General features: G+C 44.8%; 2 protein-coding genes across 2 annotated transcripts in view; one reads left to right on the top strand and one right to left on the bottom strand.

Annotated features, from left to right (window-relative positions):
* The first annotated feature begins 289 nt into the window (after nucleotides 1-289).
* On the top strand, nucleotides 290-17,264 carry HDDC2 (HD domain containing 2). The gene is made up of 6 exons (XM_068985443.1): nucleotides 290-400; nucleotides 1,658-1,779; nucleotides 3,407-3,509; nucleotides 9,544-9,612; nucleotides 13,621-13,759; nucleotides 16,964-17,264. Exons 1-6 carry the CDS (start codon nucleotides 314-316, stop codon nucleotides 17,059-17,061), a joined length of 618 nt encoding a protein of 205 aa, XP_068841544.1. The 5' UTR covers nucleotides 290-313; the 3' UTR covers nucleotides 17,062-17,264.
* Nucleotides 17,265-23,514: 6,250 nt separating this feature from the next.
* TPD52L1 (TPD52 like 1) overlaps nucleotides 23,515-26,924 on the bottom strand; it is a 69,052-nt gene continuing 65,642 nt past the window's right edge. Inside the window, exon 10 of the mRNA XM_068985523.1 lies at nucleotides 23,515-23,643. Within this exon, the coding sequence (XP_068841624.1) occupies nucleotides 23,515-23,643 (129 nt within the window). The remainder of the gene's footprint in view (nucleotides 23,644-26,924) is intronic.

A 26,924-nucleotide genomic window follows, 5' to 3' on the forward strand; every position in this document is an offset into this window, starting at 1 on the left:
GATGGAGTGCAGTTGAGCAGAGTTTAGCAAATAAGTAAAGCATACCTAGATGCTCCAAGTACAGAGTCTCTGACGTGGGTGGTGCAATGCTCAACGGCTGCCACCGGGGCCAGAAAGGCGGAAGTCTGGATAGAAGGGTTGAGGAAAACCTGAGACAGAAATGTAGAGGGACGCAGAGAAGGGGGAGGGGGGAGCTTCAGGGGAGGAGCTTCGGGGGAGGGGCGTGGGCGGGGCTTCGGGGAGGAGCCTCAGGGGGAGGAGCTTCGAGCGGTGGCCCCGCGGCCGGCTAGAACCTGTCGGGATCCGCTGCCGCATGGCTTCGGCCTCACCCGCTGCGACCATGTCGGGCCGCGGGGCCCGGAACCTGCTGCAGTTCCTGCGGCTGGTGGGGCAGCTCAAGGTGAGCGGGCGCCGGGAGGGCTGTCTGAGTTCGCGGCTGCGCGGAGAGAGGCCGGGGCCGGCCGCCGGGCAACCAGGCTTCCGGTCCCCGCCCGGCCTGAGGCCTGCCCCCTTCCTCGGTTCTCCGCGCCTCGTGGGGCCTGCAAAGGGAAGCCCTTTCCGAGGGATGCGGTCGTGCTTGAGGATCGCGGGCGGAGGAGGCAAGACGGCGAGGCGGGATTGCTGGGCCCCACCCCAGGCCGGGCAGAGTCCGAGCCGCAGTGGACCCCAGTGTCGGCCTGGCGCTCGGAGGGGCCCGGCCCCAGCGGCCTTGCGAGAGATTTCTGAAGGGGAGCCGGCGCTGTGATGTGTGGATCTCCAGGCTCGAGTCTGCCCCGAGTACATAGGAGGGTCACGACCCCTGGGCTAGTGGGAAGAACAGAATCCATTGATCCTGCAGGGTTTGAGTGCCTAAAATCTTTCTTTTAAGGAAGGATTTTATGTAAGACACTGAAGTTATATCCGAGGGGATCCTCCTTCCATCACCCACCCCCATCCTGGCCACACCCAATAATGATTTTGCGGAGTTTCTCCAAGCTCAAAGCAGATTGTTTCGTGCCACTGTTATTGTAGTTTATAAACTTTAGACATGTCAAGTCCTAAGGAGAAAAGACAGGCCCCTAAGGATCACAGGGTATGACTGGCGGTAGTGTAAAGAAATTAGAAATGCCTTACTTATTAAGCCTTTCTGCTTCAGAGTTTGGAAGTCTGTCACTTGTTCAAGTTCAGCGCTTTCCCTTTTATGTCTAAGGACTTGTGTATGTTCTGTACATGCAAACATCAGTAACACTGTTGGACTTACAGGCTGTGTGTGTGTATAAATTTGTGACCCCCTGAACTATAGTTCTCCAGGCTCCTCTGTTCATGGAATTCTCCAGGCAAGAATACTGGAGTGAGTAGCCATTCCCTTCTCCAGGGATCTTCCCAACCAGGGATTGAACCCAAATCTTCTGCATTGCCAGCAGATTCTTTATCATCTAAGCCACCAGGGAAGCGCTTCTATGTTGTATATCTATGGCTTATTCTTCCCTCTCTTTCTTGTTCTCTGACCTCACTCGTTTATTTGATTCCAGATGTCTCTCCCTAAGTTGGTTAAACATTTTTTAATATGTACTGAAACTATGGCCCAGTGCTCTATTCCCTGGACTTCTCTTCAAAGAGCATAGCAGATAGTTAAAATATGTATTCTTATAAATTTCTTTATGTTCATTTTTATCAGAGAGTCCCACGGACTGGCTGGGTATACAGAAATGTCCAGAAGCCAGAGAGCGTATCAGATCACATGTACAGGATGGCAGTTATGGCCCTAGTGACCAAAGATGAACATCTGAACAAAGACCGGTAAGCTGTGAACTCTGGTGTCAGTAGGGTCTGTGATCCATGGGAGTGCCTGACTCTTCACGTATGAGGCCTGTGTCTAATTCTTCTAGGTTAGTTTATAGTCAAGAAAAATTATTTGAGGCAAACCATACAGATTCAGGATGTGGGCAGGGGGACTGTGTGCTGCAATTGTAAACTGCACTCTGGGTTTTCTCTTGGCAAGTGAAAGAGTCTGCCTTGGTCTCAAGGAAACATAAGTGTGATTTGAGGATTTTCCAGGGCCTTGAAGGTAAGTGTTTTATGTCTAAAATTGGATCCAGACACTATGTATTTTATTTAGCCCCTTTTCTGAATAGCAGCACTCTTTTGTGAAGCGACTTTTTGAAGTGGTATGTGCAGGAAAGAGCTGGAAAGAGATATCCTGTCCCCTTAAGTCAACCAACAAGTGTTTAAAATGATTTTTGAGCACAGGACAAAGTTTTCTAGCCAAACAGTAAAAGGTAGTAAATAAAACCCAGATGAAGTACATAGGCCCAGAGTGGCTTCTGTACAAAGCAGAATCTGAGTTGACCTCTAAAGGGTTGGTTAGGTATGGAAGTAGAAGACACAGCATAGAAAGAGAAGGGCATGGAGACCAAATCTCTGATGATAAGGAAGTAAAGGTATGTTCTAGAAATGATAAATCAGCCCACCCAAGTGAAGCAGAGGTTCATCTGGGAGTCTCAGGAGCCCTGTTACTCTGTAGATGGGTAGAACTTAAGATTTTTGGCACATGGTACAAGATGAACATGGTGTCGAATGGAGATGAACCTTCGCATAGTCTGCAATTTGAGCTAGATGAGAAAGCAGCTGCAGGCAGGGACACCTGCGAGTTCTTGTTCTGCCTTGTTGATGCTGGGAACATAAAGCAGACTGGCCCTCTGGGGCATTTATCTCATGAGCTGCCTTTGTTATTTTGATGACGATTATCCTGATCAGCAGTCATTACCACTAACAATTCCCAATCGTTACCACTAATAATTATAGTCATTTGTTGAATGATCAACATGTTCCAGGAACATAAAGTATCAAATTTAATTTTCATACCAAACTTATGAAGCATTAGTACCCCTTTCTTACGGATAATAAAATGAAGGCTGCAGAACTTAGCATTTAAAGAAATTAAGTGACTTGGCAAAGGGCACGCAGCTAATAGATGTTAATTGCTGGATTCAAACTCAGATCTGTCCAGCTATACCTATTTCTCTATAAAGGGCTTCATTTTGACATCTAACTAGTACATTTGGAAAATTATTTTTTTAAAGTGTTAAATCGGTAAATAAATGCTATAGCCAGATCACCTTCTTCTGGCTTTTTAAACTAAAGTTATCAACCTTTTAAAGTGATGTTTGAGAGACCAGCTTTTTTTTTTTTTTTTAAATTCATGCTAACAACTTCCCTTGCATTCTTATGTATTTGTATTGAATATTAACTAGCAGTTTTGATTCAGATCTGTTGCAGGCTGGTAGAATATAATTACCTTTAGAAAATACTGCATTAAAATCCTCTGTGAAACTGGGGAAAAAAACTATATTATGTAACTTAAAGTAGTATAGAGAAGGAGTCTGTAGTGAGTATAATTCTGTGTAATTATTTCTTGCCTGGTCAGATGTATACGCCTAGCCCTGGTTCATGATATGGCAGAATGCATCGTTGGGGACATAGCACCAGCAGATAACGTCCCCAAAGAAGAAAAACATAGGCGAGAAGAGGTCGGTGTTGACTGTTGACTCCACAAAAGAAAAACCCATTGCTGAAACAGAGGAAAACCAGAAAACCCATTGCTGAAATGCAGCTAAGTTCACCAACCCTAAGAGAGAGTACCTCCTTGATAGAGTCTTAGTATCTTGGGAAGGAAGATCAAGGGAGGGTATTTATAGAGTTGTAGGGCCTGGGCCTGAGGATATTTGGATGGATCTTACAAGAGCGGCTACTGTCTTGCAAGATGAGATTGCCCAAAGTTTAAACATAAAAGCTTTGGGTTGGTAGGGCTGGTGGGGCAAGGTCTTAGCAAGGGTCTTGAAGAGCAAGCTGATAGTGCTTACTCTACTTTGGATTGGTTTACAGTCTTACCTTCCAGAAGTAAGGATTTCGTGAAATAAGCAGTGAATTGGTTTTTGCTTGTTCTAAGCCTTAACACAGGGACAGGATGTTGTGTTGGTTTCATTTTGCACGGAGAGGCAGAAAGGGGATCTGAGCACAGGATACGTGGTATGGCTTTCATTCAAACCATGGAGATAGCTGGAACTTGAAGGCATTCTCCATGCCAGTTAAGCTCTTTGGAGAGAACTTCTACAAAACCCAGGAATAATCATTATTATAATTAGTGTTTAGTAAGACAAGCCTGGTGGGCCGCAGTCCATGGGTTTACAAAAGAGTCAGACACAAGTTACTGGCTAAACAACAACAATAACAACAAATTTTAAATTAGTCCTTGAATTTAGTGGTTAAAAAATTTTTAAATTTGTATTAGTAGGAAATGACATCAATTACACAGGGTCTGCTGATTTGGAGTCTTAAAACCAGAGCCCAGGGACAAACAGAAAGATGTATTTGAAGCAGAGACTGGAAAATTCAGGAAGGTTTTTTTTTTTTTTTGGCTGAATGGACGGTTCCCAATTCAGGGATTGTTGCAAGCTGCTTTTCTTGTAGGCCAGAGGGATTGATCCTAAATGTCTTTAAGTCAACAGCCTTCATCAAGATGGTTTAACAGGGAAGGTGGGCTTCAATAGCTGTTCTTGGGGAAAGGGTGGCCAGAGCTCAGAAGCCAACAGCATTTATTCCCCTTTTGAGGCAAGAAGGTCCCCAGGGAATCTCAATTCAGGCGTTCCAACACACCATAAATTATGGGAACAAGGGAGATAGGGTATGTGGTCATCCTATAAATACAGGTCCAGAACACATGAGCATCAGGATAGTTGGTGAAAAGGGAGGAGCTAAGGAAACATTTCTCTGTAGGAGTCTAGACTGTAGTGAATAAAGAATTCCTGGGTTGATTGGTTGATATAAAAACCAGTTAGTTCAAGGTACTGAGTTGCAGGGACTCTCCCGGTAGCTCAGTGGTTAAGACTCCACACTCCCAAAGCAGGAAGCCTGAGTTCGATCCCTGGTCATGGAACTAGATCCTGTGTGCTGCAACGAAGTTCCCATGTGCCGCAACTAAGACCGGGTGCAGCCAAATAAATTAAAAAAAAAAAATGATACTGAGTTGCAGAAAGGAATTAGCCCCAAACCGGAGGATGCTGGGTGTTGACGTATGAAATAGGGGAAAAGACCCCTCGGTTATATAGCATGTTTCAGGATGTATAGTAGTTCATACAAGGGTGAATTTAGACATTGTGGAGGAGAAATCACAGGCTGAAGAACCATAAGGTGATCAGAAGCCTTAAAGTGACCAGAGGAAGAAGACCCTTCCCATGTGGGCACCCAGGCAATGTGAGGTACACTCCACCGAGGAATGAATCAGAACCTTCTGAAGAAAGAACAGTTCAGCAGGAGGGATCTCCAGCGCCTGGCAACAGAGTAAACCTACCTCTGTCCTGACGGAAGCTGAGTCCTGGCTAGTGGCGCCCCCTAGAGGGGCATCGAGGGGACTTGCCACTCAGAGAATGCTGGATGCCATATCTGGGCAGTGATGAAAAGCCCTCCCGGCCTCATTGAACCTCCTGGCTGCTGCCCACCCCATCTGATTCACAGGAGAATAAATATCATCGTTAGAAGGGACAGGCAAACATCTTTAAGCACTGCACGTTCTTGGGCAAGAAACCAAAGGCTTGGAAGCACTGATCCTTCATTGCTTCTTCCTCCGCTCGTTAGGATTTGGGAACAGACCAAGATGTGGGAGGTAAACAGCTCCTTATGCAGATGGTGTTTAGGGATGAGGTTCGGATGTCTGAACCATGCCTTAAGATAATTAACTGAGGGTTTCTTGGCCCCTTGAGGTGAAACACACATACTGGGCCAGGAAGTGTCATTTTCCCAGAGGCTAGTCCACTGCATCTAGAGGGCTTTAAACCCAAGTAAGTGGGAGGGAAAATATTTGATAACCCTGGAAGGCTGATTGTCCCAGAGGAAAGTAGGTACTAAGATGAAAGGGAGAATGAGGGTGTAGAAGAGAAAATTTAGAGGGTGGGGGCAAAAGCAATGCTTGTAGGCTGACTCCCCTCCTAAACAGAATAAGACAAACTGTATGTTATAAACCGAGATGGTAAATGATCCTTGTAGGAATCATGGATGTGAGAGTTGAACTATAAAGAAAGCTGAGCGCCGAAGAATTGATGCTTTTGAACTGTGGTATTGGAGAAGACTCTTGAGAGTCCCTTGGACTGCAAGGAAATCCAACCAGTCCATCCTAAAGGAAATCAGTCCTGAGTGTTCATTGGAAGGACTGATGTTGAAGCTGAAACTCCAATACTTTGGCCACCAGATGTGAAGAACTAACTCATTTGAAAAGACCCTGATGCTGGGAAAGATTGAAGGCAGGAAGAGAAGGGGACAACAGAGGATGAGATGGTTGGATGGCATCACCAACCCAATGGACATGAGTTTGAGTAAACTCCGGGAGCTGGTGATGGACAGGGAGGCCTGGCGTGCTGCAGTCCATGGGGTCACAAAGAGTCAGACACGACTGAATGACTGAACTGAACTGAACTGAAGGGATCATTAAGAAGTAGTGGAATGGAGCTTGAGGCTGGGATACAGCAATAATAGGTTATTATATTCTTCTGCAAAGGGAAAACTTACTAAAAGGACAGAGTCATGATACATATATATATACACGCATACCTGACAGTTAAAGTTGCTGGAGAACTAGAGGTTAAAAGGGGAAGAACCATTTATTATGAGAGTGAATGTGGCAAGATAGAGAAAGTGAAACATGTAGTGAATATTTTATAGAGTCCTTACCCTGTTCCAGATAATAAGTACTTTATATATAGTGACTATTTCATCCTCACAGCAAACCCCTTCAGGTAGGTACCCCTGTTAACCTCATTTTATAGATGAGAAACCAGAAAGACAGATGTATCTTGCTCAGGATTCCACAGCTAGTAAATGGCAAGCTGGGTTCCAAACCGCATCTCAGTCTATAGTTTGCCATTAGCTTTGGCGCTGTGCAGCGTCACCAATGACGTGTGAGTGATGAATACTGCTTTCTGGGTGCTTCACGTTTCATTCAGCTCAGAACTTCAGGCAAATTCTTGACATGCTTTGCTAACAGGAAGAAGCTAGGGAAATTACCACTCCAAATCTATGTGTGAACAAGGCAAAACTCAGTTTAGAAGTGGGAGTGGCAGGGCTCACAATCAAGAAGGGAAAGTCTGGTATCATCAGACCCTTGTCCTGGACTTCAGTGAAGTCGATTTCAGAGGATCATTTAAAAAGGGCCTGATTCTGTGGCATAAGCTGCCAAACAAGGAATAACAGCTAAGAGGTCTCAAATGCAATCCTGATTGTATAATAACAAATGGTGTCAACGAGTTTAGATCCAGAAAAATCATTGCTCAGCTTCAGGAAGAGAGCAAAAACATATTTGTTTCTTATGTTTTGTTTTTTAAAGGACATTGTGATTTTAGTCAACAGGAAGCTTGTTAATAAGTCATATGTGATTTCCAAAAAAGCCGACTCAGTCATGAGCTGCATTTATAGAAATAGAGCATTTACCATGATGGACACTTTGGTTCCATTGTGTTTTGACTGGGTCAGACCACCCGTCAATCACTATATTCAGTGCTGGGTACATCACTTTAAAGGGAATAAAATAATTCCTTGTCAGAGCAGGACTTTTAAGTTTATATTCGAAGAGTTTAGATTTTGATATCTCTGTACATATATATTATTCAGTTCATTCCTTTCAAACAAAAGCAATGGGCAAATGCCTCTATTATAGTGGAGAGAAAAGTGATCTATTTGTAGAGACATTTTTAACTTTTGAAAATGCAGTTTTTTCTCACATATTTTGCTGAGATTTATGAAAAAGAAACAAGGGAGAATGCAAGTACAAAATACCCAAAATTTCATACCACTAAGGGTGGAATAATGCTACAAGCCATTCAAGATGGCGACGCTACTTACAAGAGCCGACCATTGACACTGGCCAGTATGGTTTGCTCTGGAAGTGGTTGCATTCTGTAACTTTTTTTTTTCCTCCCCATTATAACTAGTTATATATAAAGTATTCATTTTTACTTTTATTGCTTTTTACCATTTCACCATTTGATTTTAGTAAGACCTTGCCCCTTTTATATAAGCACTTTGCCAAAAGTGGTTTTTAAAACAGTATTCTTTTCAGGGAGCCTAAGCTCTGGCCAAATGAACTGGAGCTGATTAAGAGGTGGAGGATGACGATAGGAGGAGAGGGAAGAAGTTGCAAAGCCATTTGAGAGTAGGTTGCAGACCTCATTCCCCCCAAATGGGATACTTGAGGATTTTGGAGCAACATAGAAATGAAGGAAGAGATGGAATAAGAGGGGCTCTTGGGACTTTGGAGATGAGAAATATGTACTGAGCACCCTCCGTGCTCTCACTCTCATTTCAGCCTTTCTGTGCGTTTTGGCTCTCTGAACTCTACTCTGGGGCTCCTCTCCCTCGATCTCACCATGCAGCTGGTCGCTGAGTGGCTGGGTAGAGTTACATGGCCATCCCTTGGACCAGTCACTGGCCACAGAGATTCTCGTCTGCTGGGTTACCGCCCACCTGATTGACATTGTGTTTTTGTGAGGGAGGAAGGCAGGAGGGGTAGGGTTAGGCACAGTGGAAGAACTTGCAGGGACAATTTTCAGCTTGATATGAGACACTGGTACTTCCTGCTAATGCTGCCTAAAGTCCACTTGAGCAGCCTCTTGGGGTGCTAGGTTCCCAGCATGAGGCATGTGTGTGGGGGAGGACACAAGTCCCCAGAGATGCTGCTGAGGGGATTGGTGCACGTGGACGGTTTGGCTCACTACCCTTAAACATCTCTTTTCAGCCTGTGAGTCTGTGAGCTTAACAAAATGCTGTCTTGTAATTTCCTTTATGTTAGTGACAATAGGTGCCCATTTGTGTAGTGCTTTACATTTTGCAAATAAGAATATTAACAATAGAAAGTGAACATAATGGTGTACCAAAACTTTATTTGAGCTTCGTAATTCACTGACACTTGGCTGTTTTCCCCACAGTCAGATTTGTTTTGAACTACACTACTTACTGTTGAGGGGCTCCCCAGTGGCTCAGCCGTAAAGAGTACAGGAGACGCAGGAGACGAGGGTTTGATCCCTGAGTTGGGAAGATCCTCCGGAGGAGGGTATGGCATCCCACTCCAGTATTCTTGATTAGAGAATCCCGTGGACAGGGGAGCCTGGTGGGCTACAGTCCATCGGGTCGCAGAGTCTAATACAGCTGAAGCGACTGAGCACGCATGCACTTGCGGTTGAAATTCACATGCGTTTGGGGACTCTCATCCTCAAGATATAAAACCTTTGGCCTCACTTCTGTTATTTCTGTAATCGTCTCATACCCTCCTCATTGTCCTTGATTGTGTCCAGTGTGCTGCAAGCCACAGCATAAGTGCTCCTGAATAAATACATATAAAAAAGACACTTATTTATTTAATGTACACAGTTGCCCTCCTTGTTAGCCTAAATCTTCTCCAGTATTCTGCTGCCCCTTTGGGAGTTATTTGGAAAAGCGTGAGTCCATTATTTGGCATTTGTAGATGAGTTGTTAACTAACAAATGTGAGCATGATTAAAATAATGGTTTGATCTTTCAGGAAGCAATGAAGCAGCTAACCCAGCTCCTCCCAGGGGATCTCCAGAAGGAGCTCTATGAACTTTGGGAAGTAAGTATATGCACTGGGTTGCTTTTTATTATAACTGAATTTATATGGCCCGTCAGTGTCTTAGTTGCCTTAGACTATCTTAACATGCCGTGTCTAACTTACTGCTTTCTCGGTTGTCTGATTCTCCCAGCTGCTATAGGTGTCTGTCAGGGCTAATAGAAATGTTTCTTCCTTCCACGTTCTGCATTTCCCTTCTCACCATAACGCCTGGTGCAAATACTGACTCAGAGCCCCTGGATTTCCTGATGCATTGCTCTCATCCTCCACCGTGCCAGCCTCACACCCACCCATCTCTGGTCCTTGAGAGAAACATGGGCTTTGGGGTCGTTCAGAACTGGGTTCCCAACTCACTGCTTCCTGGCTCAGTGGCCTTGGGCTCATTTACCTCCCTGAGTCAGCTGCACATCTGTGAAACCCGTAAGGGTTGTCCGGGTTGCGTGAGGTCAAGGGCAGATGCGCCGTGGGGCCCAGCACCGAACATGGGCCCCGTTGGGCCTCAGTGCCTCCCTGCTGCTGCTGATAGCAGGCGGCTCCAGGGAAGGGGCTTGCCTAGTGCTCCTGTTGTCCCCCTCCTAGAACTGACTTCCACCTTGAAGGGAAAATAACCCATCCCCGCCTCGGGCAGTTTCTCACTTCCCTCCAGCCTCTTCCCCTGCCTTCCTTGCTTGAGCCCCTAGCCCCTCCTTACTCTGGGGTAGCCCTGCCTCTTCGTTCTGGAGGCTGGAAGTCCAAATCATGGTGTGGGCAGGGCCTTGTTCCTTGAGGGTTCTAGAGGAAGATTCCCTGCTTGCCTCTCCCTGGCTTCTGGTGATGCCTCGTCCAGCTTTGGCAGCCTTGCCTCTGAACACATGGCTCCAGGCTCTGCCTCCATAGTCAGATGTTTTCCCCGTGTCTGTGCATGCGTACTAAGTCGCTTCAGTCGAGTCCGACTCTTTGTGACCCTGTGTACTGTAGCCCGCCAGGCTCCTCTGTCCGTGGGAATTCTCCAGGTTTGAATAGGAGTGGGTGGCCCGACCCAGGGATCAAACCTGCATTGCGTGCATTACAGCCGGATTCTTTACCACTGAGACCCCAGGGAAGCTGCCTGTGCCACCTCTGCAGCCCCACCCCCGCCCTGTGTCTGTATCTGGGCCCAGTTCCCTCTTGTAAGAATGCTGGTTATTAGATTAAGATCCGTCCTAGTCCGCTGTGACTCTTTCTTAATTTGCTTACATCTGCAAAGACTGTTTCCAAATAAGATCACATTCATAGATTACAAGTAGATTTGAACTTTGTGGAAACACTGTAAACAGAGAACAGCTCTTTATTACACATTTTAAAAATCATGTTCAATATTAACACGTTGGCTTTGGTATGAGATTTCCAGGGTTCGAATTAGTGGCTCCTCTTGTTTACTAGCTGTGTGATCTTGGGCAATGTACGGTACCTCTCTGTATGTCAATTTCCTCATCTACAGAATGGCGCTAATAATAGTATACCCGTATTCCAGGGTTGTGTAGCAGTCAAATTAAATAGTATGTTAAGCAGTTGGAAAGCTTCCCTGGTGGCTCAGTGGTAAAGAATCCACCTGCCAATGCAGGAGACACTGGTTCCATCTCTGGGTCAGGAAGATGGCCTGGAGAAGGAATTGACAACCCACTCCCGTATTCTTGTCTGAGAAATCTCATGAACAGAGGAGTTGCAAAAGAGTCAGACACGACTTAGCAACCAAACAGTGACGACAACGCAGTTAGAATATTGCCTGACGTACATAGTATGCTCTGTTTTTCTGTCTCCAGTCCCTGTGGTCTGATTTTGATTTCAGAAAATAGGGTCATTCTGAATGCAGGGAACTTCAGATAGTACTAGTTACATAGAAAATGGCAGTTGAATTGATTTTTGAAATGTAAATCACTGCTGTTCACCGCTAACAACAGCTTTTGGCCCAAAGGGTCATGTCTAGTTAAAGCAATTATAATTTATTGTCTGCCATAGAAGCGTGAAATCACATTTCAGTAAGTCAAGAGAAAGCATTTTCACTTTTTCCTTGAAGTATCACAGAAAGATGTCTGCTCTACCACCTGAGTTTTGCTTTAAAGAAAGAGCCCTTCAAATCCCAGTGCAGAGCAGGAGCCACTCCCTGCCACATGCCCAATGCCTGGCACACACACCTGCCTTTGAATTGTTTCCCAGCCTGCAGCTGAAGATCCAGCTGGGTTAAAAAGTACTCCTTCAAAAGGTCCCTGGAGAAGGCAATGGCAACCCACTCCAGTATTCTTGCCTGGAGAATCCCATGGACAGAGGAGCCTTGGCGGGCTGCTGTCCACGGGGTTGCACAGAGTCGGACACGACTGAGCATGCAAGCACTTCAGGAGGTCCCCCTGTTCTGTCCTCTGAAGTAAAAGGGTAGCATTTCGGGGTGGAGTTTGATGTGCAGCAATATGAGGGCCCTGGGTCCCAGAGGGAGAGTCACTAAGGTGGGAGAGCGTGACATGCAGAATGTTAACCTTATGTCTGCACTGTGATCAGGGCTGGTCTTTCTCCAAGGGAGACAGGATATCTTTGACCTTCTTCACCTTTTCTCTCTCTCTTCCCTTTGGTCCTCCATGTTGAGGACCTAGAACATGTATATCTTTCCTGCTTGAAACCCTTATCCTTCTGTTGCTCTGCAAACACCCACCGGAGCTGCATCTAATAAAAACCAAGAAACCATCAGTGATTCACAACACATCACCCTGGCGAGAGAAAGCACGGCAGATTCAGTATCCAGGGTGGGATTACAAACGAGAACCTGACACAGAAATCAGCTGGGAACACCTCGGTCTTCATAGAAGGATGCTTCTCCGCAGCCTTAGCTGGGACATGTGGCTGTGTGACGGGCGTGCTCTAAGACGCCAACTGCCTGCGGCTTCTTGCTGCAGGTCTGCACTGAGGAGGGAGGGACCAGTGGGGCGAGGAACGGTAAATAAGCTGCCTCCCGCCCGCTGCCTTCACCGCCTGCCTGCCGCCAACACGCGCACAGACAGCCGGCAGGAAGAGTTCACAGACCCTGGCTGTGTCCTCAAGAGTCATAACCCAGAGGGATGTGATTAGCTCCTCTCTATTCTGAAAGCAAGGACAGAGCTTCCCAGAGTAGAGTGGAAACCAAACGAAAGGAGAAAGCCAGAAACTCACTTCAAACAGGAAAGGAGACCTGACATTAGATGGAGAGGGAGCTCACTGGGGAAGCATAGAATGAAATATTGGTTGTTGTTGCTTAGCTGCGCAGTGTCTGACTCTTGCAGCCCCATGGACTGTACCCCGCCAGGCTCCCCCGTCCATGGGATTCTCCAGGCAGGAATACTGCCGTGGGTGGCCATGTCCTCCTGCAGAGGATTTTCCCAACCCAAGGATCGAACCCACATCTCCATGTTTCCTGCGTAGCAGACAGATTCTTTACTACCTAGCCATTGGGGAAGCCTCAAGATGAAATATTAACTTGAAATTAATACTCAGAATCTGGATTAAAGAATAATGGTCTTGAAGACAAGTTACTAAACAGGAAGGAAAATGTTTGGAAGTGCCCCATGTGAACACGTAAGACTTGGCAGGCATTGGGTAGACTAGATGGAACTGGGAGCGCCCACATGGAACATGGGTGTTAAGCTGTGGAACTGCGTGTGAGTAGTCTCTGTGACGGCTTTGTATACAGTGGAGAAATACGGCCAGTGGAGAATGTGCTTTTAGCTGTAACTGATTTCAGAGACCAGGTTCTCCTGGCATAACCTATCATGTGGGCTTCCCAGGTTGCCCTGGTGGTAGAAAACCTGCCTGCCAGTGCGGAAGGCGTAAGAGAGGCGGGTTCAGTCCCTGGGCCGGGAAGATCCCCTGGAAGAGGAAATGACAACCCACTCCAGTATTCTTGCCTGGGGAGCCCCATGAACAGAGGAGCCTGGTGGGCTACAGTCCATAGAGTCAGACACAACTGAAGCGACTTAGCACCCACACATGCAGCCCTAATCATGCTGCTTTAATTGTCCCTTTACTTAGGAATATGAGACCCAGTCTAGTGCAGAAGCTAAATTCGTGAAGCAGCTGGACCAGTGTGAGATGATTCTTCAGGCATCTGAATATGAAGACCTTGAGAACAAGCCTGGGAGACTGCAGGACTTCTACGACTCCACAGCAGGTACGCAGGGCTGGTTTCAATAAGCACCACTTAACTTGCGGTGCTTAACTTGCGGTTAAGCTTAACTTGCGGTGCTTAACTTGCGGTTGGCTTAACTTGCTCCTGGTGTAATGACTGATACTACCTTAGGGAAGTCCCTGGTTGTTCAGCCCTCCTCTGACCCTTTCATATGGAGCATCTGAGAAGAAAAAAGGGGGATTCATGGTGTGAGGCTGCCTAATGCAAGAGAGCCCTGCCGCCCTGCAGTCTGAGCTCCAGATTCACGTCACACATACTGGCTGTGTGCTCCTGGGCGGTCTCCTGACCTCTCTGTGTCCTCCCTAAAAAATGGAAATCATAGTACCCTACTCGATCCATAGGTTGGTTTTGAGATTTAAGAGAGATGATGAATGTCAAAGTGCTTTATGTCAATGCTTAATAGGTGGAAGGTCATGTAAGGTAGAGGCAGAGATAGAGATTTAAAAAGAGGAAGTTCCAGGCAGCGAAGTCATCATTGTTACTGTAGCCCTTCAGAGCGCAGGCCTGAAGCTGCTTTTGTTTAAATCGTGGTTCTGCCACATTCACCTTAGGTAACCTCCAGTAGATTACTTCACCTAGTTCTGGGTCTTCGTTTCCTTATTCTTGGGGCTTCCTGTGTAGCTCAGGCGGTAAAAGCATCTGCCTGCAGTGTGGGAGACCTGGATTCAATTCCTGGGTCAGGAAGATCCCCTGGAGAAGGAAATGGCAACCCACTCCAATATTCTTGCCTGGAAAATTCCATAAACTGAGAAGCCTGGTGGGCTACAGTCCATGGGGCCACAAAGAGTCGGATACAACTGAGCAGCTGAGCACAAACAGCTCTGTAGTCTAAGGCTGTTCAGCTCTCTGGTTTCCTTTCTCAATCCTCCGTCACGACTAAGTGTTCCTTCTTTTTGCTCAGTCTCCACGTGGTCCAGAGCATGCCACCGTGATGTCACAGTCTGACTTGCATTCTCCATTAGGATGTTCCTAGTTGGGTTTCTTGCCAAATCCCCGTATACTCACCCCACCCTATGGTAAGCTGTTGAGGGCCACGACCAGCTTTGTCTCCTCTGTCCTTGAGGTAAATGATGCTCAAAATGTTTGACTTCAGTTAAACAGAATTCTATTTAACTCCTGGAAAACAGGAGTCGGTCAACTATAACCCATGGGCCAAACTGGCCTGCTGGTTGTGTAAATAAGGTTTTATTGAAACAGCCACACTCTTTATGTATTGTTTATACTGCTTTTGTGCTACAGCTGCAGAGTTGAGTAGTTGGCCACAAAGGCCAAATTGTTCACAAAGCCCGTAATATTTACTACCTGACTCTTCACAGGAAAGGTTTGCCAACCGTGTTAGAAGCAATGATCGGGTTCCCAGATAGCATCTTTTTCACGATAAGGTCATAATCATGTTTGTGTTGTGCTTTACACTGTTATCCTCGGATACATTCACAATGAAAAAAATAGAAAATGAAACACGAGAATACTGATAGAATCCAAAAATACGGGAGCTGGAAGGATCATCTAGTTTAAGCTCCCCATGTTACCAAGGAAGAAACTTGAGCCTGGAAAGTGGGTGATGAGCCCACAGCCAAATTTGAGATTAAAACTCACTGCACTTTCTCCTCTGGTGTACTACTTCTGTTGAACAGTTAAATATAAAACGTGTAGCCGATGTAAGAAATGATTTCTCACCATTCTGCCTGCCCTGGTTTGAACAGGGTGGTCATGATAGAAAACATAAGAAGAGGTCAGATTCTGGATATATTTTGAACGTAGAGTCAACAAGATTTGTATGTGGCAGTGTTTGTGAGAGGAACCTGAGGGTTTTGGACTTTCCACTAGATTGGGCTTCCCTGGTGTCTTAGTCGGTAAAGAATCCACCTGCAGTGCAGGAGACCTGATTTCCATCCTGGGTTGGGAAGGTCTCCTCCAGGAGGGCATGGCAATCCACTCCAATATTCTTGCCTGGAGAATTCCATGGACAGAGGAGCCTGGCAGGATACAGTCCATTGGGTCACAAAGAGTTGGACATGACTGAGTGACTCAGCACACACACACACTAAATGGGAAAGATGGGAAAAATCAGGGGTCCCAGAGCCAAGGGGAGAAAGTTTCAAGAGGGCAGGAGTAGCCGTCAGATTGAGCAGCGTGGTGCTGATCAGCGCCCTTGGTAAGAGCGGTTTTGGTGGAATGATGGTAAGTCTGACGGCCAGCCTTTACACAGTCGGGTAGAGGGTGACCTGGAAACAACACGGATCGTGGAGGACAGGCCCCGGCTTGGTGCTAAGAGCTGCGTAAGACAGAAAACAGCCAGCGCTGGGGGAGCTACAGGGAAAGCTGCACCGCAGGACCAGCCAGGTGTCAGGTAGGGCAAGAAAGTGAAGGGATGGCACATAGGGAATAAATGGGGTAGAGTTCACTGTGGAATAAACAGTAAGCAGCAAAGGGCACTGGCAAGAGAAGACCGTCAGGGAAGAGACGGTGGGCTTAACACCGCCCCTGCCAGCCTCTGTCCACCTAAAATAGCTCAGAGCCTGGTTACTGCCCAGGGCAGAAGTCCAGGGAAAGCCAAGGGGCCGGGAAGACAGGACAGAGCAGCTGGTTTCAGGGTAAATGTTTGCATTCTTGTTTGCAAGCGAGGGGACAGCCTGGACCCACTGGTCTTCCTGCTAATCTTTGCATATGTAGGTGCTTGAAAGTGAAACTGTTACTCAGTCTTGTCTGGTTCTTTGTGGCCCCGTGGACTGCAGCCCGCCAGGCTCCTCTGTCCATGGGATTCTCCAGGCAAGAACACTGAAATGGGTTGCCATTTCCTTCTCCAATGTAGGTGCTTGGTCCTCACAATTGCACATTCAGAATGGCCAGAGGCTGTTCTCAGATGTTCCCAGAGAGGGCCCCAACCTCCCCGAGTTTCCCTGGAGTTCCCAGTAAAGGTTGCTTGTTGCAGTTTTCCCCAGCTCTGCCTGAGCTGCAGTTCTTTTCCTAATTCTCATCTTTACTCTCCGTTGCATCTGGGGTGATGAAAAGTAAGTTCTGAATGGTTGCCTTAAGCACCTCTCCAGGACCGGATTGTATCATCTGTGTTGGAGTGAAGTGTGGGTCAGATCACAGAACCGAGCCCCTGGCAAGCCCTAGGATCCAGCTGGAGAAATTGATATATTCTCTTGTCATTATTTCTTCCCCCGTCTTCTTGCCTTGCAGGAAAATTCAGTCACCCTGAGATAGTCCAGCTTGTTTCTGAACTCGAGGCAGAAAGAAACGCGAACATAGCCGGCGTCGCCAGTGAGCCACGCTCCTGAGATGCCCCATACGTTGCTGCACTCCTGTAACAAGCATTTCAGTTTTCTGTCTCGTGGTATTGTGTTTTGCCACTGTTGGTCTGTTGATTTTCCCAGATGTGTTTATTTTAAATTGCCTGGACTGCAGCAAGAAACATGATACAGTTTGGATAATAAAAGAAGCTACAGAATGTGGTCACGAAAATGTCATGGCTGGAGACTTGGAGGCTGAGAGGGAGGGATTTGAACTAAATAAAATTTTAAAGTCTTAAACTTTGGAATATTTATTGTTGATTCTAAATCATCGTATTCTGAGTTCATAACCTACATCCCTGAAGGCCAGATTCATTGAACAATAGAAAATTTAATTATGATTGCTTTTAAGAAGATTCTTTGGCTGGCTTAGTGATAAGGATCTAGGGAGAACAAATTATTATAATGCATTCTCCCATCAATTGAAATGCTGCTTTATTCAAGTTCTGCAGCCTGATCTTTAATTCACTATGACCTCCTTTAGGCCCCTGATCACAGACTTGAAAACCTGGTCATGGTTCCCTCCCTGCAATCCTTTTTGTCATCTGGGGATAGAAATCTGGGCATGCAATTTCAAATGTAATTTGTCTGCCTCTGCTTTTCCCCTGGCTGGTTTATATTTTTCAGGCCTTGATTATATTTATTAGCAGACAAGAAATACATAATAAGTTATTACTGGGTCATTGAACCTTATGGAGCGATGACGTCAGACCTGGCTTCTTCCCTTCGTTTCCCTTTCACAGGGTAAGTAATTTCCCTGCTTGCTTTTAAGTGATGCACAGCCACTGAATGGTGGAGAAAGGATGGCTGTCCGTGTAGGCCAGCTCAAGAGTTTGGTGGAAGCATGATGCCTATCCCTTTAATTCAGATGTCAGTTTCCATTTGAAGAAGGCCTAAAAAGGCTGGCATGGTGAGAATTCTAGGCAGCGTTTCTTTGGAAACACTTTGCAGTATCCATGGATACCCAGTCTGCCGGAAGCAAGGTGCCGTGATCTCTTCGGAGACGACACACACGTGTACATAGAGCCGATCCGCACTGCAAAGAGCCGTGTTGCTCTGCACTGAAATGCTGTTGCATCACAGCCACACTATGTAAAAACCAGTAAATGGCTGGAAGTCAACAAAGTCTGGTTAGTACTGGAGATACAATTAGCAAGAAAACGGAACCGTATCAGTATTTTGGAGTTTTTTTTCTTTTCCTCCTGACATGAAATCATACACACAAAATAACCCCAGATAAAGTTCAGACATTTAGAACCGGAAGATGTTCTGTGACCCTGGAGTTTTATCGGGATGTTTGCCTGCTGTAATTTTCATAAATTCACACAGAGACTTTGGAAGTTTTTCCTGGGTCAGACTTAATACTAGTCACAATCGTCTCAGTTTTTCATTTACCTGCCACGTGAGGGTTCACATTTACTCCTAAATCTTGCTTACTGGAATAATATATTTAAACACCAGGTTTGAAACAGTTGCTTTCCATGTCACATTATCACCATCTCCCTGTTACCAAATCCAGGCTCCCTCTGCTTGTCAAAGATCGGCCAATACATCTGAGAAAAGGTGTTAAGGAAGACAACTTTATTCGGAAAGCTGGCTGACCAAGAAGATGGCAAGATAGCACCTCAAAATAACCATCTTCCCAGGGCCTAGTTGCCAGGTTCTTCAATGGATCAGAGACTGAGGGAGGTGAGGGAACAAGTGAAAAGACTATTCAGCCCTTGCAAACGGCAAGCCTTAGGCAGGGGGATGGTGCAAACGGCAAGCCTCAGGCAGGGGGATGGATATGTTAGTTTCACTTCCTTACTGTCCTTCACAGGTAGGTGGGCTCAGGTTATCTCCCCAAGGCAGGCAGTTATGTATGCCTATAATAATAAGGTGGCAAAGTGTTAGTCACTCAGTCTTGTCCAACTCATTGCAACCCTGGATTGCAAACCTGCCAGGCCCCTCTGTCCATGGAATTCTCCAGGCAAGAATACTGGAGTGGCTTGCCATGCCTTTCTCCAGGTGATCTTCCCTGACCCAGGGATCGAACCCAGGTCTCCCACATTGCAGGCAGATTCTTTACCATCAGAGCCACCAGGGAAACCCCCAAAGTGGCAAAATGAGGGTTAAAGTCATATAAGCAACATGAATTCAAAATTAACCCTTCCTGGTTACATTCTTTTATTGTACCCATCCACACTCCAACCTGATAAAAAGTGAGAGGAGAGGGTTGGGGTTAAAGTTCACAACCTTTTGCACTACTATACAGTGAAGTTCAACAACTTTCAGGCTGACATAATTTTGGAACAATGTACAGTGGCAGAACAGTCACTTAGATCCCCAGTGTCCTCTTCACATTGACCACTGTGAGTGGCATGGCTTATCAGGAGTGTTCATAGTAAAGCACACAGTTGTTCTGTTTTCCATGGTTCATGACCAGATCTATAAGAAATGTGTAATTTAGGGAAAATGCAGACTGTTTTGCTGACATGACTATCAATAGTCATAGTTGATGAGATAAAGCTGTGTGAACTTATGAATATTCTCCATCAAAACAACAGGATTTAATAAGTGATAAATGGTTAAATTACAGAATGGCTTACTTCAAAAAAAAATTTTGTAATCACAATTCATATTGGAATTTTTTATTATTGAGATATATTTTTGGTATCATGCATATTATAATATCATTTCATATACTTGGTGCTGATCTAGCCTGAAGCTGTTTTGATTTGTTAGCCAAATATGTCCATTGTGTGCAAATCCTGTTCAGTACTGTGGAACACTTGAAAATACTGCATGTGAGCTGAGCCCAACTGAACAAAATAGGGCAACTCAGCAGCGGGTCAAATTGGGATACACTTGCCCGTCAAAGTCAGGGAGACACAGGCAGCTCCAGAGTCATTAGTCAGTAAGAAAATGAGACCTGCCAACCAACGACTGTTTTAATTATTCTACTTAAGTGATGTGATGTTGAATGGTTTACCTTGGAAACGAACAGAGATCATTCTGTTGTTTTTGAGATTGCATCCAAGTACTGCGTTTAGGACTCTTTTGTTAACCAAGATGGCTACTCCATTTCTTCTAAGGGAGTCCTGCCCACAGTAGTAGATACAATGGTCATCTGCGTTAAATTCACCCATTCCAGTCCATTTTAGTTCGCTGATTCCTAGAATGTCGACGTTCACTCTTGCCATCTCCTGTTTGAACACTTCCAATTTGCCTTGATTCATGGACCTGACATTCCAGGTTCCTATGCAATATTGCTCTTTACAGCATCACATATTGCTTCTATCACCAGACACATCCACAACTGGGTATTGTTTTTGCTTTGGCTCCATCCCTTCATTCTTTCTGGAGTTATTTCTCCACTGATCTCCAGTAGCATATTGGGCACCTACCGACCCGGGGAGTTCCCCTTTCAGTATCCTATCATTTTGCCTTTTCATACTGTTCATGGGGTTCTCAAGGCAAGAATACTGAAGTGGTTTGCCATTCCCTTCTCCAGTGGACCACATTCTGTCAGACCTCTCCACCATGACCCTCCCGTCTTGGGTGGCCCCACATGGCATGGCTTAGTGTCAGACTTTATTTTGGGGGGCTCCAAAATAACTGCAGATGGTGATTGCAGCCATGAAATTAAAAGACGCTTACTCCTTGCAAGGAAAGTTATGACTAACCTAGATAGTATATTGAAAAGCAGAGATATTACTTTGCCAACAAAGGTCCGTCTAGTCAAGGCTATGGTTTTTCCAGTAGTCATGTATGAATGTGAGAGTTGGACTGTGAAGAAAGCTGAGCGCCGAAGAATTGATGTTTTTGAACTGTGGTGTTGGAGAAGACTCTTGAGAGTCCCTTGGACTGCAAGGAGATCCAATCAGTCCATTCTGAAGGAGATCAGTCCTGGGTGTTCATTGGAAGGACTGAGGATGAAGCTGGAACCAATACTTTGGCCACCTCATGCTAAGAGTTGACTCATTGGAAAAGATCCTGATACTGGGAGGGATTGGGGGCAGGAGGAGAAGGGGACGACAGAGGATGAGATGGCTGGATGGCATCACCAACTCGATGGACGTGAGTTTGGGTGAACTCCGGGAGTTGGTGATGGACAGGGAGGCCTGGCGTGCTGTGATTCATGGGGTCACAAAGAGTTGGACACGACTGAGCAACTGAACTGAACTGAAGTGATGTGGGTTATTCATCACACATCTCATGGCAGAATGAAAAAAGACATCATGGCCATCATACCACTCCTCACTCAGAGGGAATAATTTTTAACAATTTAACAATTAATAGAGGTGATAGGAATATAGTTTTTATAAAACATCAAAATAGAATTTTTGAAGGATGATTTAAAATAAACAGCTAAGATATAGTTTATTTTAGTTTTGAGCATTAACACTAATTTTCTTGATCAGTTTTCTGCCCAGTTTTCATGCTGTGTTTTCAGATTGTAAGGTTGAGACTATTGTGTGTAGAAATGGGTTGGTGAATGAAGACATTTGTTTATAGCAATGTAACTGCATTTTCTAATACAATGAAGTGGCCAAATACTGAATGTGGCCAAAAGAAGGTGGCAGTGAGTTTATAAGAGGTGACCAGGCCACTGTAGACTGGACAGAGAGACCAAGGGCACGCCATAGCAGTGGGCAAGCAACACACTCACAAGCCAGCTAGACATGGTTTGGCTTCAGCCAGCAGGCTGGAAGGCTAGGTTATGGAGAATGCCAACACTTCGGCTGGCAGAGCTCCTTTGTCCACATTCGTCTACTCTGGTTCGTTTACACCCCCACACCTGTTGCTCCCAAGAGTCCAGGCCTCGGAGATTCTGTGTCCCTGAACCAGTTTGATTTTCAGTTAGGTATATGGATTGTTCTGCTCCATTAATGTGAATAGAATTTTTTAAAGTTAGCTTTATTTCAATATGTCACAAATACCCACTTCTATCTAATGAAGTTACAAAATGAACAATGAACATACTATGTTATGCATATTATATGGATTATATATATCTATAAATAACATTATTACTATATTTAAATTTGGAGTTGTTTTTTTTTTTTTTTTTTAGTTGGTAAATCTATTCTACATTCTAGAGTGTACCTTTTAAAAATGTAGCTACAGGATGCTACTGTCAGGTAATTAGAATAGAAAAAAGGAGTCCAAAATGGTGGCGGCTAAAAGACAGAGAAAAGCCTGGAAAACGGAACAGAAGAAAATCCGCAGACTGGAGCGAGAACTTCAAGTGAAACCAACATGCCCCCTTCTTGCCTACCCCAACTGGCAGAGGGCAGGCTCAAGGGGAGGAGGAGATGAATGACTCAAAGGAGGAAGCCAAGACAGACTGAGGCCTCTCCTTTTGGGTTGGCCCACCCTCATGCCTCAAGGGTGTACTCTTCTTTGCTTGCCCAATAAAACTGAGCTGTAACAGAGCTGCAACACTGGTCTGCCATTTCAAATTTTTGCTGCGATGAGACAGAACTGAGGAAATTATACACCCCCCACCCCCCGACACACACTACTAATAATAAACGCTACCTGCTACCTAACAACAAACGTACGTTCCCATAGAGAAGAAAAGAAGTTTGTGATGTGGAAGGTAAACATTACTGCAGAAATCTGATTGTATTAAGATGATTTTTTTTTAATGTGAGCAGTTTGCATACTGGAAAGAGTGGCAGAACTCTGCTTCTACCATTTTCTAGCAAATCCTTTGGCATCTGTTTCTTGTGTACTTAACTCAGTAGTTACCTGAGTTAAATACTATTCTAGGTAGATTTGAGAGAATTTCAGAATCGGAGATTGTTTTAGCATCCTAAAGTAGCAGAGGTTATAATTACTTATTTATCCTCTTATATTCTCCAGATCAGCAGTAGAAGTTGATTTTAAAACAGCATCTGCAGAATTACACTACCACCTATCACATTCATCAACAGCCCTGAAACGTAAAGAAATTAAGGATTCAAAGTTATCATTAAAATCAATTATTTTAATTGCTCAAATAAGCATAAGGAATTAATTGAAGTAGGTGAGGGAGCTCACAAGCAGTTTGAAGATATTTGCAGTGCCATCTCATTCCCTGCTGGAGCCAGTTAGAAAGAGAGCCATCCAGCGGACAGAACTGAAAGGGGCCACTTAGCCTTCAAAGACATGCACTTCCTATAGGCGTTCAAGCAAAAATCAAAGCAAATAATTAACAGCTACAGGTTTGGGAAACATGTTGAATTACACAAAAACAAGGGTCATGACCAACTGTGTACCTGCTGAAGTTGACATTTTAAAAGATGACAGTCTAGGAACTCTTAAATGGTTGTGTGGTCCAGCAAAGACACGAATTCAAATGTAAATCATTTAATTAAACTTTGAGGAGAAGCCACTTGAAGAACAAGGTCAAGGCCTGTGTCTTCCCGCGGGACAGTGGTCTTCCTTGCCGAGGCGCGCGGGCAGGGCGGGGCCCTAGCACTGTAGCTCCTCCCCCTCGGCCAGCCGGGGGCCGCCGGCCGAGCTCTGCGAGCTGGCGTGGGCCGTGGAGCTCAGCACCTCCTCGAAGCTGCCGCCGCCGTGGTTCGCCCCGCCTACTTTCGTCTGAAACGGGCCAAGAGGCACAGGTACAGTTAGTTTGTCATTTTCGTAATTTAAAAAAATAAGATGGATTACTCTGAAGTTCAGAAATACTTGTTTTCTTGAGCGGGCATGAAAAGGGGATGCCAAGGATGTAGAGAAGTTAAGTTTCCTTTCACAGAGGGCTAGGGTGTCAATCATATTTGGGTTTGGGGACTGGACTCGAAACTTTAAGTTGTACAACACTCTCTTTGTCTCTCTAACTTTAGCAATATTCTCTTTGTCCGTTCTACATCTAAAATTCCCAGTCCCTTCAGGGGCATGTCCAGATCTGTGGATTTGCACCGTCTCTTCAGTCACCCAGAGAACCAATTTAATCAAAACAGAATTGAATGTTAGATAAATCCCCCCAATTTTGCAAATGCAGGAACTCCTTTAAGCGACGCCAACTTTTCCTTTTGAGACTTAACAAGACAATCTGAAGTTCTGGTAAATGTCTCTTTGGAAAGCAGGGTGGATCCAGGGAACATGATCTCTGGTCTCTACTTTGAGAGTTGGAGATGAATCATGGCTTAAGCATTAGTCACCTCATATCTTTCCAGGCAGCGGTCTTAATAGGAGGATATACCTTACAATGCAAAGTTATGATGCTTTCAGATGCTCTCTTTTGGTATACTTGTTGTTGGCTAATAAGACCATAGTCAGGAAGAAATCAATTTATAATTAAGGAATATGGTTAAGTACTTTGAAAAATTTCTTAGTAAAAGGTCTTTCAAAAGAATATTTAACGGCCCCAAAGGCTTGATGCAAGTCTTGGCCCTCCTTTAACCAGTAACAATATGGAAAAACACTTTGAGGAAAAGAAAGGTACAGAATAGATAATGTGGCTATTCCCAAAATTCTGTCTACACCTCACTGTCACTTATGATCACTCACAAGGACATAGACTACACTGGGGAATGTACCTGCTGATTGCCTGGCCTGCCTTTTAAACCCTTTAACCAGGTTTTGAAAGCAGTTCAGTTCTCGCAAATCACACACATGCTTTTCTCCCACTGTCGCTAAAATCCCTCTGCCTCTGTAAATTCAGTTACTAAGTTGAGTTTTCCACTCTGCTTGAGATTGGAAAACTCATTCTGGAAAGTGACAGATTATAAATATTTTAGACTTGAGAACCACATAGTCTCTGTCACAAATACTCAAATCAGCAATGGTAGAAAGCAGCCAAGATAATATGTAAGTGAATAAGCATGGCTGAGTTCCATAACGGCTGTATGTATGGACACTGAAATATGAATTTCATGTAATTTGATTTTCAAATTACAAAATATTATTCTTCCTTTGAAGAATAATTACCATTAAGATAATAGTAAAAATCATTTCTTAGCATACAGATCACTCAAAAATAGGGGACCAGCTGGATTCAGTCTATCCATCTTAGTTTGCAGACCTCAGGCGCAGAGCACTGATTCCTCCTCTACTCTGTTATCTTAACACTGGGAAGAAGCAGGGGATTGGCTTCAACTACCTAATTTTCCACTATGCTTATTTTCTGAGAGACGAGTCTAATTCAATGTAATTGACTCTATTAATAGTTTTCATCTTCCTCTTTAGTCGCATTCAGTCACAGAGTAATGAGTCAGGTGAATACCAACTACTGATGTATTCTTCTGGGCTTTGTTTTATTCTTCTCTTCTAGTTTTCAACTTCTCAAACCAAAAGAGAAAATTAAAGAAGGAGGAAACCACTTTGAAATAAAGCAATTTAGCAAAGAAAGGAGTGGACTAAAGGGGTTTCCTAACCATGTGAGTTTAATGACCACACACTACAATACTAAAGTACTGCCTAAAGCCAAGGATGTGGGCTTCCCAGATGGCGCTGCTGCTGCTGCTGCTGCTGCTGCTGCGTCGCTTCAGTCGTGTCCGACTCTGTGCGACCCCAGAGACGGCCTCCTACCAGGCTCCTCTGTCCCTGGGATTCTCCAGGCAAGAACACTGGAGTGGGTTGCCATGTCCTTCTCCAATGCACAAAAGTGAAAAGTGAAAGTGAAGTCGCTCAGTCCGACCCTCAACGACCTCATGGACTGCAGCCCACCAGGCTCCTCTGTCCATGGGATTTTCCAGGCAAGAGTACTGGAGTGGGGTGCCATTGCCTTCTCCGCCAGATGGCGCGAGTGGTAAAGAACTCCCTGCCAATGCAGGAGACTTGAGAGCCTTGGGTTCGATCCCTGGGCTGGGAAGATCCCTTGAAGAATGGCATGCCAACCCTAACCCTAACCCTAACCCATAGAGCCACAAAGAGTTGGACACAACTGAAGTGACTTAGCACGTACACATGTGCTGAAGCAGAGATGTGAATAATAAGCTTCTCATGAACTCTTCCCTTCAAAATGGTTTTTCATCCAAGAATTTGTCACTATGTCCCCAAAATTACAACTGCTCTTAGCAAAAAAAATTTTCTTTGAATTACTGAATTGGGTTTCCTGGTCTCTCATAATAAAATGTCTAGTTGAAAGGACACAAAGAACCAATAAGTATAATATGTCTTACCTTTTTTGAGGTTTTAATTTAGGCTATACAATGTGCTTATCAAAAAGTAGGTGCACTGAAAACATGTTCTGCTTGATATGGAACAATACAATAGTTGGAGAGGATGTCATTGCTCATGATTCACTGGAACACGGTAGAACAGTGTTTCAAATATGGTTTCATAGGAGCTGATTCTAGGCCTGCTTTCTGTTTGCTTGTTTTAGATGAAATAGAAATGGTGCTTATTGAGTACACAGTTTACACCAGCCAAGATTTCAAGCAATACACAGATGTGTATTATAAGGATGTGCATTACAAGGATGTCGGTGGAAAGGACTACCTTTACACGATTTGGATGAGTTGGCAAGTTTTCCTGGAAAATCAAACTAACTACACAATTGGGTATAAACTAAGAATGATCCACCGAATGATCCATTGGGTACAAATGCCAGATGGTGTGACAGACTGTGTGAGAAGATGGCAGGAACGGACCTCACTTCACAGCAGAACATTATTTCTAATAGAACTCAAATATGAACATGGTCCCCTCTAAGTGGTGTTTGAAAAATCAGGCTTGAAGCAGTATGTGTCAGTACAAATACAGCATATCGACCTGCAGGTTATTTCACTCATCCTTACTGATTCATGAGTCATTCCTTCAGCAGAAAACAGCCTCAGGATTCATAATTGAAGAAAGTTACAGAAGCTTTGGAGAAGATTCAGAACACAACAGTAAACTACACAGAAAATAAACAATGTAGGAAGGGTTAAACATCT

Source organism: Capricornis sumatraensis, chromosome 13, assembly GCF_032405125.1.
Source record: "Capricornis sumatraensis isolate serow.1 chromosome 13, serow.2, whole genome shotgun sequence".
Classification (NCBI taxonomy): Eukaryota; Metazoa; Chordata; class Mammalia; order Artiodactyla; family Bovidae; genus Capricornis; species Capricornis sumatraensis.

Excerpts from the sequence above, each read along its gene's own strand:
- HDDC2 (XM_068985443.1), top strand. The coding sequence starts at position 314 with ATGGCTTCGGCCTCACCCGCTGCGACCATGTCGGGCCGCGGGGCCCGG. Across the intron at positions 1,780-3,406 it reads GAACATCTGAACAAAGACCG|ATGTATACGCCTAGCCCTGG; the intron begins GTAAGCTGTGAA and ends TTGCCTGGTCAG. Across the intron at positions 13,760-16,963 it reads CTTCTACGACTCCACAGCAG|GAAAATTCAGTCACCCTGAG; the intron begins GTACGCAGGGCT and ends CTTGCCTTGCAG.